Here is an 18,514-nt window from a genome sequence, read left to right as displayed (position 1 = left end):
GACTAGAAAAACGAGATTTCCCAGTGGCCACCCATTTTAATTCCACATCTCATTCCCATTCCGACATGTCAGTCTATGGCCTCCTCTATAGTGGCAATGTGGCCACACTCAGGTTGGTGGAATAACACCTTATATTCCATCTGGGTAGTCTCCAACCTAATGGCATGAACATTGATTTCTCAAACTTCTGGTAATGCCCCCATCCCCTCCTTAACCAGTCCCCATTCCCATTTCCCTCTCTCACCTTAACTGCCTATCACCTCCCTCTGGTGTTCCTTCCCCTTTTCTTTCTTCCATGGCTTTCTGCCCTCTCCTATCTGATTCTCCCTTCTCCAACCCTGTATCTCTTTCACCAATCAACTTTCCAGCTCTTTCCTTCATCCCTCCCGCCACTTCCTGCTTTCACCTATCGCCTTGTGTTTCTTCTACCTTCCTCCCCCCCCCCCCCACCTTCTAACTCTGACTCATCTTATTTTCTCCAGTCCTGATGAGGGGCCTCGGCCCAAGACATTGACTGTACTCTTTTCCATAGATGCTGCCTGGCCTGCTGAGCTCCTCCAGCATTTTGTGTGTGTTGCTTGGTTTTCCAGTATCTGCCGATTTTCTCTTGTTTGTGATTGTGTATAGATCCACATTGTCTAGCCTGATGAAAAACATTTACCAAACGTTCTGAATTTTAAGTCAGGGATAATCAACTCATAATAAAGTTAGTTTTAATAAATGAGTTTCTCTCGCTCTCTCTCGCTGTTCATGTGGGTTCATCAAATTTTAATTTGCATTTGTATTAGAATTTACATTCAGTGGCCTCTTTATTAGGTACACCTGTTTGTTAATGCAAATAGCTAATTAGCCAATCATGTGGTAGCAAGTCAATGCATAAGAGCATGCAGACATGGTCAAGGGGTTCAGTTGTCATTTAGACCAAACATCAGAGTGGGGAAGAAATATGATCTAAGTGACTTTGATTGTTGGTGCAAGATGGTATTGTTTGAGTACTTCAGGAACTGGTGATCTCCGGGAATTTTCACACACAGCAGTCTCTAGAGTTTACAGAGAATGGTGTGATAAACAAAGAACACCCAGTGAGTGGCATTTCTGTGGGCAAAAATGCCTTGTTAATGAGATGAGTGACAGGACAATGGCTAGACTGGTTCAAGCTGACTGGAAGGTGACAGTAACTCAAATAACCACACATTACAACAATGGTATGCAGAAGAGCATCTCCGAATGCACAAAATGTCAAACCCTGAAGTGGATGGGATACAGCAGCTGAAGAACACACTGGGTTGCATTCCTGTACCCAATAGAGCGGCCTCTGACTGTGGAACCAACCATCTTTGTGAGTTGTGCTTTCAACACTTGTTTTTAACTTTTAAACGAGAACAGATATGACATGAACCACTCTAATTCAGAACTTACTTGATATGCCCTGTTACTCTGCTTCCCAATCCTACCAGAAAGAATCAACAATAAGATGATATAACTCATAAATACAAAATTGGGCAAGTTTGTTTACTCCAGTGCAGGATGACAGAACAACAGAATGATTGTGGATGGAGATTCTGTGGATTTACAACATGAAAACACAATGGATGGCAGCCAAATGTCAGAAGAGTCTGCAATCCTGAATAAAGCTTCTGTACTAACTTGATTGTTGTTTGAGAGACATTGAGAGTGCTGACACAAGGTATTTCTTTCTGAAATTTAAAGCTCCAGAATAACTTGAAAGATTGCCTTGCACACTAGAAATTAATTTACATCATGAGTTTCTGTGACAGGCTCCAATAGATGGCAGTAGTTTGCAAGGTAAGCACAGTATTCCCCCTCAGGTGCTTTTCCAATGCAATGTTATTTAGTTTGACTCTGGGGAGCAGGCTTTTTCAATTTAGCTCTTGGTTGGATGGCCGATCCTGCCGAGGCGACTGAGCTGTTTTCACAAAATGCGAAGCTGTGTGTCAGGGGAAAAGGTTCGTAAAACTTATTTTTTCTGATTTTGTCACAGAGATTGTGTAGCATTGCTTGTTATGCTGCCATTCCAATCAGCTGAGAAATGGACAAGTGCTGAAGGATGCAGCCTTTCAGCATCTATCAGCCTACTTGACATCGGCAACATAAACCGGGATTGTCACCAAGCACATGTTAAATGTGACATCACTTTCTATTCATGTCATGTAGCGCTGAGAAGGTCAGTATTTGTTATTCATCCATAATTGCCCTTGATTTTTATTTTTCCCATTATAGCGGTCTATAAAGCAGTTGTCACTTGCTACGGCTGATGAGGGAAAAGTTATTTTCGTCTGACAGCCTTATATTGAAACAAGCTTAAATTAGGAAAACCTTACTTCAGCACTGAATCACAATGGACCTGAGTATTTCTGCACTGGGAAAATTGCCAATATTGCAGTACCCTGCTTCTACCATCCAGCCTTGACCCACTTAGGCTCACTGCTTGGATGCTGTCACCCATATATTCTCTCTTAGGTTCCTTTCCCCAATTTCCAATTACATTTGTTCAACTTCTTCTCCTCACTTATCTTGACCTTCCTTCAGATTGCCTTTCTGGGTAACGAGTTATCCCAAATACATCATGATCAATACAACTGGCATCAGAAAATGCCATAACTTCCCCTCCTTGGTATACTATTACCTACCTTGAGAAATGTGCTTGTTTCAAAGAAGATTTATGCAATTAATTTTGAGGTGGCATGCAGCACTTCACTCTGCCCTGACCCACCTGGACAGCCCCAACTCTTACGTCAGAATGCTGTTCATTGACTTTAGTTGGTCAATACCGTGATCCCCTCCAAGCTGATCACCAAACTTCGCCGGCTTGGTAGCAGCTCATTCTTCCGCAATTGGACCTTGGACTTTCTGACTAACAGACCCCAATCAGTTAAGTTAGACAACCTCTCCTCCTCCATTCTCACCCTGAACACCGGCGTGCCTCAAGGCTGTGTGTTGAGTGCTCTTCTGTACTCCCTTTTCATCTATGACTGCGTTCCTGTACATGGTTCTAACTCCATAATCAAGTTTGCAGACGACACCACGGTGGTTGGCCTGATCAGAAGGGATGACTAGACAACCTACAGGGACGAGGTTCAGCACCTGGCTGCGTGGTGTGCCGACAACAATCTGGCCCTTAACACCCAGAAGACCAAGGAGATCATTGTGGACTTCAGGCATGCTAGGAGCCACACTCACGTCCCCATCTACATCAACGGAGCTGTAGTGGAGCATGTATCAAGCTTCAAATTCCTTGGTGTCCACATTTCCGAGGATTTCACCTGGTCCCTGAACTCCTCCATCCTGATCAAAAAGGTGCAACGGTGCCTTTATTTCCTGCGGAGCATCAAGAAAGCTCACCTCTGTCCCAGGATACTGATGGACTTTTACCACTGTACCATTGGGAGCATGCTCACCAACTGCATCTCAGTGTGGTATGGCAATTGTCCTGTATCAGACCACAAAGCACTCCAGTGTGTGGTGAAAACTGCCCAGTGGATTATCGGCACCCAATTGCCCACCATTGAGAACATCTACCGTAAACGCTGCCTGGGCAGGGCGAAAAGCATTATCAAGGATGCATCTCACCCTAACCATGGACTTTTTACTCTCCTCCCATCCGGTAGACGCTACAGGAGCCTCCACTCCCACACCAGCAGGCACAGGAAGAGCTTCTTCCCTGAGGCTGTGACCCTGCTGAACCTCACATCACAGCGCTAAGCAGTATTGCACCCATATTGTACTGTCTCAGTACTTCTATATTTGTGTGCTGTAGTATTTACTTTTTATTTGCAGTTATTTTGCAAATAACACTATTCTTTGCATTTCTGGTTAGATGCTAATTGCTTTTCACTGGCTTTGTATCTGTACTCGGCACAATGACATTAAAGTTGAATCTAATCTAAGTAAGGTGATAGATATTATCAATTAAAGAGCCATTGGAAAATTGTTCATTGTATTTGATGCATTTATTAATAACTCAGTCAGGATTAATCTTACCAACATAAGAGTACGTACAGACACTTATTTAAAAATCAGAGACCAGGACATTTTCTAATCACTATTATAGAGCAGCCAGCAGAATGACAGCCAAAGGCCTGCATCAAGCATACATCAACAAGGTCCATTGTCCTTGAAGGCATATTGGTGCGTTTTTCAACATGTAAGTTTTCTAATAAGTTAATGTTATTCTGATGAACGTCTTCCACCAAGATACTATTCTGTGTTGTAACTTTTTATCCACAGTACAAATGTGCACTCACAAGTTATTTGGTGCATATCTTTCCAATCAGCCTTGGCACGGGAAGCAGCTGTTTCTTGTTGTTTAGTTATTCTCCCGAGGGGCTTTCTTGTTCTATATTAATGCTTTGCATCCCATCTGTATTTGTTGTGTGAATCTGCTCTGTGAAATCTTTGCTATAAATGCAATTTCACTTGATTATTTCTTCCACTGCTTCCATATCTATTTGCACTCAGTTTGAACTCCCGTCTGGATATTGCATTGCTCTTCAATATGAAAGTGTTTATTGCAGCCAACTATTCAACAAACTAGATTTGGATGATCAATGCAATGAGAATTGGACAGATTAGAGAGTCAGTGTGTGTCTGCTCTGGCAGATATTGCCCAGGTACTGTGGACAAAATTGCCCTTGCCACATTAGAGGGCCCAAGGTAGCTTACAGCTTACTTATCCTTTTCCTTACCATTACCTTATTACTTCTAAGGGTCCCCCTCAGATCCGGCCTGACTCTGAGAAGGCATGCACAGGACTACACAGCAAGCAGGCTGAGGAACCATGGATCGCACCACTGATAGACATCCCTGCTTTATTGTCCTTTAAAAATGATTCATTATAGTCTCTGTTTTCAATGTATTTCCCAGCATTTTTTTTCCTTCTGATTAATGGCTTTGATGCATCTTTCAAGAGCCATCTCAACATCACCAATATCACCTGGGAGCAGATTGCCTGTTTCAATCAGAAACTTTAGTGGACAGCAATATTTTATTTAGAGAACAAATAACTATTGATGTTGAGGAAAGAAGGATGGTGGAATCATATTTTAGCAATTTGTATCAGTACAATAAGCAAAGAAACTCAGTGTGCCACATTGGGAGAAATAATTATGTTCAAGTAGCAAATTAACCAGACCTGTTGATAAATAAGTTAAAATAAGGAAGATTCTGGCATTGATTAGTGAAATCCTATCAGCTAACAGCACATGAACTCAATGAGCCTCATATTGGTGTGAAAGTGTTTTGGCTTTGCACCAATGCTAAATTGGTGAGAACTGTAAGAAGAACTGGCTCTTAAGTCTTTTCTTCAGAGACATTTCCTCCCATTCACTTCAGCGCCTTCTCAAGCCTGATTTCTAAATTAGGATTGCACTCACACAAAAACAGCACCATCAGCAGAAAAAAAATCGATAGCACCAATGCCCTATTAAAAATAAAATCCAGATTTGGTCCCAGTGATGTTTTCCAAGGGACCTTGTCAGTGTGAGGCCTTGTGTGCAGTGGACAGCTAATTATGGATGCATTGCCTATGATTTTCTGGCCAGTGAAATAATGGAAAATTCTGCTTACAATGATCCTTGAATGCAACTAACAGAATTTTCTATGCTGCCAATAAATTTTATGAGGTGTAAAATTAGTGTTGAAATGCATTAAGACATTTTAACCAGGTTTTTAAGACCTCTAAGGTTACATCAAAAGAATAATCCACAGATGAAAATATTTTATATGCCATCAAGATGGGGGTATTACTTTTTACAAACACACAAGCAGAACATGCAAATATTTCAAATGAATATGAAAAGAGATGAGCAAAAAATGTACAGAAAGAAAGCTTGCATTTACACTACATGGTTTCAGCAGTACATTCCAATGCACTTTACAGCCAATTAGATACTTCTGAAAATCTGTCAATGTTATGGTGACAAAATGACAGCCAATTTGTGCAGATTAAACAAAAGTAGATTCAACTCAAAGTTTAAATACGATTGTAAGTACAGCACACCGTAGGAGTTAGAAGAACATAGGAAATATGAGAAGGAGCGGGCCATCAGATTTCTGGAGCCTCCTCCACCACTCATCAAGGCCATAGTTGATCTTGCATTTCAACACCATTTTCTAGCAATTTTTCACATGATCCCTTAATATTCAGAAACCTGTCAGTCTTTATTTGGAACTAACTCAATGACTGAGTATCCACAGCATTTCTGAATGGAGACTTCCACGGGTTAACCACACTCTGAATGAATGTTCTTTTGTCTCATCCCAGTCTTAAATGGCATTTTAGTTTCAATGGTATGCCCTGATCCTAAATTCCTCGGCCAGGTGAAACATCCTTTTTGCATTGCTGTAAGTTAACAATGATGTAAGTTTTAATGAGAGTTTCCTAAACACTGGAGAGTCTTAATGTTCACCCTTTCCCCTCATATAACTCTCTAACATCCCTGGAACCAGCCGAATAAATTGTCACTGCCTTTGTCCTTTGGTAAGGAGCGTATAATCATATGCAGTGCTTCAGGTTGGTTTTTTCAATACATTACACAATTGCAGTAAGATTTCCTTTCCTATGATCAAACTCTCCCAGTATAAAGGCACCTACATTTTGGCTTTTAGTGAATTCTTCACAGCTACAATAAGGTCCTTTGAACAGCAACCCAACCCAATCTCTAACTATTTAACAAAGACTGTTTCTCTGTTATGTTCACCAAAGGGGATGACCTTGCATTTTCTACAGTATATTCCAATTTCAATTTTCTTATCCTCTTACTTAGTCTACATCTCCTGAAGCCTCTTTACATTCTTGTCTGCACTCACAATCTTCAAAATTAGTATCATCAGTAAACTTGGAAAAAGAACATTTGGTCCCCTTAGTTTAACCACTGGCAAAGACTGAGAGTAGCTGGAACCCAAGCACTAATGGCTGTAGTATCCAATAGTCACAGCCTACCATCTGAGAAAGATGTTTATTTTTTCTCATTGTTTTCTATCCGAAAACCAATTCTCCATCTTGTGACTGGACTAGTTATCCAGAGGCAAGTACGAATGATCCAGAGACAAGAATTAAAATTTCATTCAAGCTGGTGCAGAATCTAAATGCAGTCAATTAAAACAATTTTCAAATAAATTCCTAGTGTCAATAAAAGTGTCCATGAACTTACTGAATTGTCACTAAAAAATCTTCTGCCTTTATGTAAAAAAATTATTTTCCACCTTTATCTAATCTGGCCTACAGGGCCACCTGAATGTGATTGATTTTTAACTGTCTTCTGCAATTCTTTTTATTTTAATTTTGCAAACCCACTAAGTATCCTTCTGCTAAATCTATATTGCACCTATACTGAAATCAGTTTATCTTTCCTTGAATCAGCTGATCAGGAATGTTGTAACCTAAACAAGATCCTTCGAGTGAGTTTGAGGCTCAGATCTTTTTAACAAACAGACTCAATGTGCATCCAACTGGTCACCTGTCTGTCAAACCTAAACAAAGTCAGACTTCAGATAAAACTGCAAGGCCTGGAAGTCACCCACAACAATCATGAGAAAAAGGGTAAAGGAGGGCAGGTTGGTCAATTTTGTGGGTGGGAAGAATGGTAGCAAACATTTCTTATGGTGTCCTTGAAGTGAACATCTGCTGATTATTTTTCTGTTTTGTACATAAGTTTTTGACATATCCACTGGGATATAATCATCTTTCTGCCAGTGGTGACCAAATTATTTGCTCTGCTATTCTGTGCAACTAGTTCACTAATCCATTGATTAACTTATACCTATCTCTCCAATTAAAACTAACTCCCTCTACTCATCTGCATTTCCTATCTTCTTGTTTTTTAGAAATAATTCTGATATACAGTATCTGTTATAGACTGATTTCAACAATGGATATATCTGAATTATAGCATTTCTATTTTTTTTTCCCCACAATGATCATTGTCTGCCATTGACATGATCATTCACATTATTTATGCGTCTTTACCATTTTCTATTCTCATCTGTACCATTCATAGCACATACCAAGTTGGTTTAACAGATTAAATAATCTTATTTCAGGTGTTTGTTTTGGCCATCGTTCTGGTATTGTGCTCTATATTGTTGCAGACTGACTTACAAACATATTTTGTTTGGTTATATTTTTACTTGTTTTACTTGGCTTGCTAGAATTGCTTTAAAAATCTAAAGTTATAGAATATGAGCAAAAAGATGACAAAAAGTGGTAAAACAACAGTAAACCTGTATCAGGGTTAAATAGAGGACTAATTCACATCAATCAGCATGAGAAAAAGAAGGATTTTGAACCCAAAGTGCCAAGTGAAATTAAGATGGAAATTAGTTAATAGAAATAATATCATTTAAAGAAATGAGACACTTTTTAAACTAACATCCTGCTCCTTCTTGATGCAAGTGCCAAATCATACTCAAACTCCAAAATGTTTGGTCAAATAAATGGGAGTGGAAGTAAAGCAATTAGTACAAATTGGGTTTCAACGAAGGATGAGGTTTTCATTAGATTGGGGATAGGATAGCACCCTTCACTTTGAGGCCCTGTATATTTGAACATACAGGCTTGTGCCTCAGTAATGAATGCCTCTTACTCCTGGATTATCTCAACTTCGGCCAGCAGTCTGAAATAAGAGGTAGCACAATGACTTCATGCAAAAGTGCTTGCCCTGGAAGCCACATATCACCACACAAAAAAAAAAATCATGGGTTAGGAGTTAGAGTGCAGTGTGGGAGCAAAAGAACAGGCTTTGCTGATGAGCTTTTGAAGAACACACCGATCCTATCAAATGAAATCATTGACCTACCTTCAAGGGCGTTATAACCTTTTTGCTAGGTTTCACTCATTGGGCAACCTAGTCAGTAGATCATTGAAGTACCACCAGGACCTCAACAAAATGAAGTTCCCACCCGAGTTAGCTTGGTATCCCTGTTGCCCAAGAGTCTTGTTAAGGTGGCAATGGCCATGAACTTAGCAGAATAGGACAGGAAGTCTTTGTACAGCTATTCTAACTGAATGTTGGTCCATTCCAACTGGGAGTTCTGTACAAAAAAAGGAGGAAAATCAATAGGAAAAATTCACATTTTAAGAACTCAAGCAGAAATTCTCAATTGTATTAAAAATCTTAACTCATTTTAAATAAACAAATTGATGTATTTTAACTCACTTTAAATTAACAAAGTATTAGGTTTAGAATATTGGTTATAGCTCTGTAGCAGTGCAGTAAAACAGGTAGGAAGAACAGAAAGGATAAAGAAATTGAAAGCAAATTAAGTTGTGAGCAGAATGAAGTTAAATTAATACTAAGGTTTTATTTACCTCTAAAGGACAAGAGATCTCATGATCATGTCAGTGAGTACAGAGGATACAGAATGGATTAACTGGTACCATTGCCTGGTTTGGTGATCTCACAGACCATGTGTAAAATGGAGGTGAAGCACACATTTGGTGAACTCATGACATTTGCACCATTATGAAGTTAACAGCAAAAGATTGTTATGCTGACAGGTTTAGGGAAAGACACAAGGAGACTTGAATACAGCATTAATGCCAGTATTGTCTAGTGGGCTGAATAACTTGTCTCTGTGCCATACAATACGATGCAATGGTAAGCCCTTGGAGCACAGGGTGCATCATGGAGTTTCTAGCACTTGCAAACTCACAGCACATTTAATATCTAATGGAGCAAAAACATCAATTATTTTGAAATACGGCATGCAGAAGTCACGGACATTAATAAAGTTCATGAACAGAAAAGGATGTTGAATGGAACCAAGACAACTACAGTCTCATTAAACTCATATTATTATGGAAGCTGTGCAGCATAAAGTCTCAGCCAGATTTTGGAAAGGGGCTGTCTTAATTAATTTAAGGATGCTATAATATTATGATATACCATAAAATAGTGTTTTTTGAAAAGCCTCCATTAGAAGTAAACTTTAACATGAAAGATTAAAAGCAAGCGAATCTGCGAACACACTTGTGACATCAGTTCCAAGCAAATATTCAATGAAGATCCAAGTGGAGGTAACATTTGATTTCTTGTTGTCTTCTGGGAGATGGATAGCAAATTAACCATAAATGTGCTGGTGATGCTATACATGGAGAACAATAGCAACTGAACAAGCACTGAAGAGGAGGAAGATTACATATTACACTCAAGCTCTAAAACATGAAAGTGCAAATAGTAGAAAATAGTTGGAAGCGATGGCCTAGAAAAGGTATACAAATTAACAAGAAATGGCAAAGCAATTGGATGTTGGAGTGAATAGACCAGAGTAGTCAAGTATATATTTCAAATGCATTGGCCAGATTACACAACATGTTTTTCAGCTATTTCTCATGAAAAAATAATTGAAACAGTACAATAAGCAAAGAACAGACACTGTGCAGATTGGCTTAACAGTAGAGAATGATTTAGAGATTTCAAACTCATGGAAGAAATTGGTTAGCATAGGAAGAGGCTTTAAAATAGCATACTATTATTTCTAATAATCTATTATTGTCTCAAAATAGAAAATAGAATTCTGTGCCCAAAAGAATATGATTTTTTTTGTAGTTAGGATGGCAGACTTAAAATTAGAATGGTTGTCCAGAACAGGAGCTAAACTATCATGTTATAAATTTCAGTGGCTCTTTGGCACTTGATCATTTTTGATTCTATTTAACATCTCACCTTTTTAAAGGTCCAGACTGATGTAAATGATTTGAACTGAACAGTGTTGCCTTTACAGATCTACATTGCTGAGATCTAGTACACTTGAAAAAACAATTCATATTTTAACTTTCTCTAACCTGGACCACATTTACAATATCCCATAAGTATAAAATATGTTAGCAATTTTGATTTATTCGGTCGGGGGTAACTCAAATACTCTGATTTAGAAGAACAGAATGATTTGCATTGGCAGAAGTCAAAATTCAGAACTTAAATTTTTAAATATCTTCCATTTAAAATATAAGATTTAAATAATTGATAAATTATGCACAATAGCAAAGTAAATCTTATGAATCATCACTGCAAAGAATATAAAATTATTAAACATTTTAGGAAACTATTTCTCTAGCTGAAAATTTTACTTGAACATTCCAGAATAAAAATCAGAAAGCAAAAGAATGAAATTTTGGACTGTGAGAAATATTGATATTGACATCAGCAATATAGAAGTAAATTTAATAAAATTGAAAACATAGTTAATAGCAGAACTTTAGTGTGGATAGAACGTTGGTTTCCTATTATTATTATTAGACTATCAAAGTTTATAATTATCAGAAAAGAAGTTAAAGCACAGTACTGCTGTTGTCAATAGGTTGCTGGTATTTACTATCAGCTCTTGCATGCAGAATGGTCGGATAGGCAACATAATTGTGGGATGCTCAGCCCTACAGGGTGACAGCCAATTTTAGTGTTCATCTTTTTGAAGATCAGTCCAGCTTGAATAATACTCACTATAAAAATGTCAAGTGTCACATTCAGTGCTAGATTTTATATGTCATCATTGAGAGGGAATTCTATGAGCGCACAGATCTAATGAATATTGTAATAATTTAAAATAAAATGTCCAGCTTTACAGAATTTACTGTATGGTTTATGAAATATTACCTAAACTCTGCATATGTTGGTTAATAAACACCATCTATAATGTTATGTGAAAGACTTCGGTGATGGGGGAGATGAAAAGAACAGAGATGCTTAAAACTTGCCAAGATCTATTCTCAAATGTACCAACAAAACAGAGTATGCCCATGCAAAAGATTGCTAGCCAAATACAATAATATATTGTGTGACAGCAACCTTGTATTCTGTTTAATCACTGGCAGATTGAATTCACCATATGCATGTGGAAATCCTTCCTTAAATCTCTCTTGACTACCTCCTGAAACCAATATTTTGTCAGTAGCACCTGGGCACATCTCAGTAGATATCAGATTTATGCAATGCATTGTTACCATAAATCACTGTTTATCTAATCTCAATTCAATGTCATAACAGAAATTTAAGATTGAAGTGGAATAACTGTTTCAATGCAAAGGCATTTCTATGCTTTAGTTTCTGAAATTAATTCACACAACAAAAGATAATTAACACTCATCAAAGTATAAATCCCCAAAAAAAGTTGCAAATCAATTCTAAAAGTATAGATAGAACTGCAAATAAGTACTATGTTCCATTCATTCAAACATTATCCTGCACTGTCTCTAGAGCATCAAAGCCAAATATTTAAGATTTTTTTTGTTATAAATTAGCTGATTTTTTTTTCTTTCAATGGCTACCTGTTGAGATCTCTGCTCACAAAGTGGGGGACAGTAACTTAAGAGTGGTGTGAAGTGATGGGGGAGGGGAGGCTTTCAAAAAGTATAATTTATTTTATTTCTAAAAAATTTGTCATCAGCCAAGTGCCAAATGCGAAATGGAGTTGTGTAATCACATTGTACTTCTCTTCTGAAATTCTGTTCCAGTGAAGTCAACAAAAGCACCCACCATTACATTTTGCATTCAGTGCACATGTCTGAAGATGAATTTGTACCCCAGTACATTTAAAAATTTCCATCAGTCACTGAAGGTAATTAGCTCTGTCAAATCGAGGCCACCATTTGAAATCAGTGTAATCTATCAACATCTGCAAAAATAGATAAGGGTTATGTCTGATGTAAAGAAACCAATTTACTTCAGTCCCTCAAACAGTGAACCTTTAGTTTTACTTCATTGTGATTGCCAAGCAGGGCAAGTATCAGATCAAGTCTATTACTCCATATTTACCTTCAAAGCATGAAATCACTATCATATTCAGGGATTTCTTTGTGACTAAAGATACAGCCCATTTCTGTGATTGTTGGGATGTGAATGCCTGACAATCCCATTGAATGCAAGTCATATAAATCAAAATGCACCTTTCAAATGAACAAATTGGAAAACATTGTTACTTTTCCACAGTAACCATAAAAAAGTGATTTCTTTGTCATTAATTGCAATAAAAATTCTAATTTAGAGTTTTGTCATTGGTATGTGAAGATTATTCCAGGGTCCCATCCACAGTTCCTCTTCGTCAGATTGTGTTTGATCACTGTGAAATTCCAAAGGCTCCTTGACGTCTTCAGTGTCAATAGCTGATTCTTGATCATCTGTGCTTTTTGCTTTGTCAGCCTTTGCCTTTACTATGCTCAGTCTGGACATGCAGTTGCTGGGCCCCGTGCTGCCAGAAGCCACAGAGCTGCTCGACGGTCTTGCATTTAGATTGTCATTGCTGCAAGAAGCCATTGCATCTGACGATGATGGATTGTTCAATGGGGCTTTTTCCTCCTGCGTGGCTGCCAGTTTATCCAGCTTCTTAAAATGCTTTCCCACTCTTGGGGGTGAAGCTGCTTTCCCATTGTTGGGAGGGCAACTGCGCCTTGTTCTTATGATGGACCCATTTTGAACAACGTAGATGCTACTGCTAATGTTGCTGTGGTTATTTGGGTGCTTGATGCGAATCCTTTGTGCCTCCGGCGCACTGTCCTCACCAGTTGAACTAGTTTCATACTCACGATCCACCACCAATTTTATTCTTTTATGGCGAGCCCACTGTAAGAGGCAAAGGAAAAATTAGAGAACCTTTGGCAAAGTTCAAAGGAAATTTATTATTGAAGTACACAGATGTCACCAACTACTCCCTTGAAATTTATTTTTTTGTAGACATTTACAGGAAAATAAAGAAATACAGTAGAGTTGATGAAAAACTGTACGTAAACAAAGAATACCAAACAACCAATGTGCAAAAGAAGACAAACTGTACAAATAAAAGCAAAATAAATAAATATGCTGAGAGCATAAGCTGTAGAGTCCTTGAAAGTGAGTCCATAGGTTGTGGGATTAGTTCAGAATTGAGGTGAGTAAAGTTATCCACACTGGTTCAGGAGCCAGAGTCATTCTTGAGGTATTTGGTTGACATGGAGGAGTATTTCAAAAACAGTAGTCTATTCTCTGACTCATACCTTGCTGAGACTGAAAATCAGCTCTCAGACACCTCCTCATACCTGCCACTGGACTGTGAATCCAGCACTAAACATCTCGCAGTGAGATGGTCAGGAAATCTTTCCTCTATATCCTACAGCCTCGCAATGCCCAACCCTGAACCACTCATTTCTACTTTCTCTCCAGGATCTATGTTCCATATTTAATCAATTCAGAGAAAGAAATTATTTTGGCTCATTGAGAATATTCTTGCTCATAGACCAATCCCATTTCCCCCATTAATTTTCCTGGCAACCTATTTTCTCCACGTTCCCATCAACTCTTTGATTCTACTGCTTATCTAGACATGGGAAGGGGGGAATTACGATGCTTATTTAACCTATTAACAAACAGATCTCCCAAAGGAAACCCACGTGGTCATGGGCAGAATGTGCAGACACACAAAGGCAGCACCAGAGGTCAGGATTGAACCTAATCACTGGATCTCTGAGGCAGCAACTCTTTTAGCTGTCTGATTGTGCTGTCTCAAAGCACTGGCTGAAAAGAGACAGATCGCTTTGTTCCAGCTGACAGAACCAGTTTCTTCCTACCCTGACTCTGCTCTACCTCTCCTCTCCAGTCCCTTTTCACCTCTGACCACCTCTAAGCTCCTCCTTCACTATGACAATTTCAAGTTTCAAGTGTCTTTTTATCTCCCTCCTCATTAGAGGGCCTGAAGAGAGAGCGAAACAGACTCATTCCACATTCAACTTTGATTACCAGGACAATCTCTTCGTTACACTGAGCAACGTTTCCTTTACTTACACTCACTATCTCCACATCAAAGGTGTAGCTAACTGGCATGACCACAACCTCAGCCAGTCTTTCAAGCAGCATGTCTGGAGGCAAAAAAATGGTCAACTTCTCAGTTCAAGACTGGGCATCAGGATAGGATCGAAACGTGGATGCCACTTTTGCCTGCATTCTAGGATCCTTCAGCAGTTTATAAACAAGAGATTCTGCAGATGCTGGATACCCAAAGCAAGACCCAACAGGTCAGGCAGCATCTATAGAGGGGATTGAACAGTCAACATTTCATTCTGACTTGGCCTGAAACATCCGACTGTTTATTCCCCTCCATAGATGCTGCCTGACCTGCTGAGCTCCCCCAGCATTTTGTGTGCTGCTCCAGCAGTTTGCTTTTTTTTAAATCTCTACATTCCAGCATCTGCAGTTTGCTGTGTTTATGTGAACAGTCTTTCTTTCAATCTTACTCAGGCTCTCTCCCTTCTCTTTTTCCATTGCACTGACGACTATTTCCTTACACTCCTACAGAAATGGAAAATTTCATTTCAAGTGGTGCCAACATACAACTTACTCTCACTTCTACATTCATTTCACGGTCATTCTGGACCTGTTGCAATTTGCCTATTGCTTCAATAGATCTACAGCAGATACAATCTCACTAGCTCTCCACTTGACCTTGGATCACCTGGACAATACTAATACCTACGTCAGCCTGCTGCTTATCGGTTACTGCTCAGCATTCAACATAGAACATAGAATAGTACAGCACAGCACAGGCCCTTCGGCCCACAATGTTGTGCCGACCCTCAAACCCTGCCTCCCATATAAGCCCCCACCTTAGATTCCTCCATATACCTGTCTAGTAGTCTCTTAAACTTCACTAGTGTATCTGCCTCCACCACTGACTCAGGCAGTGCATTCCACGCACCAACCACTCTCTGAGTAAAAAACCTTCCTCTAATATCCCCCTTGAACTTCCCACCCCTTACCTTAAAGCCATGTCCTCTTGTATTGAGCAGTGGTGCCCTGGGGAAGAGGCACTGGCTGTCCACTCTATCTATTCCTCTTATTATCTTGTACACCTCTATCATGTCTCCTCTCATCCTCCTTCTCTCCAAAGAGTAAAGCCCTAGCTCCCTTAATCTCTGATCATAATGCATACTTTCTAAACCAGGCAGCATCCTGGTAAATCTCCTCTGTACCCTTTCCAATGCTTCCACATCCTCCCTATAGTGAGGTGACCAGAACTGGACACAGTACTCCAAGTGTGGCCTAACCAGAGTTTTACAGAGCTGCATCATTACATCGCAACTCTTAAACTCTATCCCTCGACTTATGAAAGCTAATACCCCATAAGCTTTCTTAACTACCCTATCCACCTATGAGGCAACTTTCAGGGATCTGTGGACATGTACCCCCAGATCCCTCTGCTCCTCCACACTACCAAGTATCCTGCCATTTACTTTGATTACTTCAACACAAAATATACTCTCAGTTCTAATCAACAAGCTCCTAATCCTGAGCTTCTGTACCTCCCTCTGCAACTGGATCCCTGACTTCCTCACCAGGAGTCCACAGTTTGCGCAAATCGAAAATAACATCTCCTCCTCACTTATAATCAACACTGGTGCACTTCAAGTGTGTGTGCTTAGCCCACTGTTCTACTCTTTCTACACCCATAACTGTGATGCTAGACACAACTCAAACAGCATCTATAAATTTGTTGATGCCACAACTTTTATTGGTAGAATTTCAGATGGAGGAGGAGCACAAGAGTGAGAAAGAACAGCTGGTTGAGTGATGTTGCAAAAACAATGTCAGTAAGACCAAGGAATAGACCAAAGAAGGGGAAGTCAAGAGAACACACATCAGTCCTCATCAAATGATTAGCAGTGGAAAAGAAGAACAGTTTCAAGTTCCTGGGTGTCAGCATCTCTGAAGATCTATCCTGAGCCCAACATATTAATGCAATTACAAAGAAGGCACAACAGCAGTGATATTTCAATAGGAGCTTGAGAGACTTGGTATGTCACCAAAGACACATGCAAATTTCCACAGATGTACTGTGGAGAGCATTCTAAGTGGTCATCTGGTATGGAGGGCCACTATACAGGATCAGAAAAAGCTGCAGAAAGTTGTAAACTCAGCCAGCTCCATCACAGGCAGCAGCCTCCCCAGCATCGGGGATACCTTCGAAAGGCGATGCCGCAAAAAGTTGGCATCCATCATTGAGGACTCCCATCATCCAGGACTCTTCTCATTGCTACCATCAAGGAGGAGTACTGGAGCCTGAAGACACACACTCAATGTTTTAGGAACAGCTTCTTCCCCTCCGCCATCAGATTTCTGAACGGCCAGTGAAATCATAAGCACTATCACACTATTCTACCCCCTCCCCCTTTTTGCACTACTTAATTTACATATACTTATTGTAATTTTTTAAAATTATTATATTTGCAACACATTGCTGCTGCAAAACAACAAATTTCATGACATGTGCCAGTGATAATAAACTATTCTGATTCTGATTTTAGACTCTTCCCTCTCTTTGTTCAAACTTCTTTATCTCCATCTCAGGGGATAGATTTGAGTCTCGTATCCATTACAAGCCCCCAGAGCTTTCTTGTCTATACCTCACATACTCTGGCCTCTATGTTTAACAATGATTTTTGTTCCAAAGAAGCTCAAAGTAAACTTGAGGAACGGTATCTCATCACTATTTTGTTTCTATCTATGCTATCATTTACCGCTCTCTATTCACACTCCTCTGGTCAGATAAGCAAATGTTCATCACCCTTTCCTATACAGTACCAACAGCATTTGTGCTACTTGGACAACCTTGGTCTCCATCCTAGCAAACCCTCTGCTCTCCATCCCCTCCTCTCTCTGCACCTTTAAAGACACTTGTTCTCTCGTCTGTCCAGTTCCAATGAAGGTTCATCAACCAGAAACATCCACTCTATTTCTTTCAGTGGATGGAGAAACAGAATGAAGACAAGGACATCCTGTCAAGCAGATTCCAGTGTCCGATATTAAATACAAGAATTTTAGACATCGTTATCAACAAAGGGGAGATTATAAATGAAGAAATATTACACTGTCACACTCAAATTTACATTTTTTTTAAAGGAGAGAGAAATATTTTAAAACGCCTTTAAGATTTCCAAACATGCTAATTCCACACAGCAATCTTCAAACCCCAAACACATGCAGCATAGTACAAAAACTGTTCAGCTTTCTTACTAGAAAAGTTTCACCCAGCTCAAATTTTTGCATGCCAACTCAATGCCAAAATACATTAAGTTTAGTCAGAGAGAGGAGTTTATTTTTATTGGAAATGAACCTTTCTGATCAGTAAACACAAAACAAAACCAAATAAAGGAAAATTCAGAGCTACCTTGCTGCTCAAGAAACTAATTCCATTTTAGAGAATGAATATGAAAAGCTACAGCCAAATGTCACAAAAAGCATTGCAATCAAATGTTGTAAAATCTTTGCCAATGCAATCACTTCAAACATCAAAATCCACTCCTAAAAACTGCTTTTGAGCACCTGCAGCTCCTTTTAAAATGATGTTCCTGATTCTGATGCATCTTCACTCTCTTCCTCTTGCACGCCTCCGCCATTGTTGCTGCACTCATGGTGATTTGAAGCTGTTTCTCTGCTTAAACTGTCATCCCTGCCACCCACACAACTCACTGACTCAGAATAATCCGAAAGGTCAGTCTGATTGGACATGATTGTACTTGTCAAACTACGGCTTG

General features: G+C 39.3%; 1 protein-coding gene across 1 annotated transcript in view; it reads right to left on the bottom strand.

The window, feature by feature from the left end:
• Window positions 1–12,291: 12,291 nt before the first annotated feature.
• The window catches only part of pcdh15b (protocadherin-related 15b), a 785,155-nt gene continuing 778,932 nt past the window's right edge, over window positions 12,292–18,514 (bottom strand). The window contains exon 36 of the mRNA XM_063072091.1: window positions 12,292–13,574. Within this exon, the coding sequence (XP_062928161.1) occupies window positions 12,996–13,574 (579 nt within the window). The 3' untranslated portion in view covers window positions 12,292–12,995. The remainder of the gene's footprint in view (window positions 13,575–18,514) is intronic.

The sequence above is a fragment of the Mobula hypostoma genome, chromosome 19, assembly GCF_963921235.1.
Source record: "Mobula hypostoma chromosome 19, sMobHyp1.1, whole genome shotgun sequence".
Lineage (NCBI taxonomy): Eukaryota > Metazoa > Chordata > Chondrichthyes > Myliobatiformes > Myliobatidae > Mobula > Mobula hypostoma.
The sequence above is the reverse complement of the archived record's forward strand: the minus strand, read 5'-3'. Positions and strand labels throughout refer to the sequence as shown.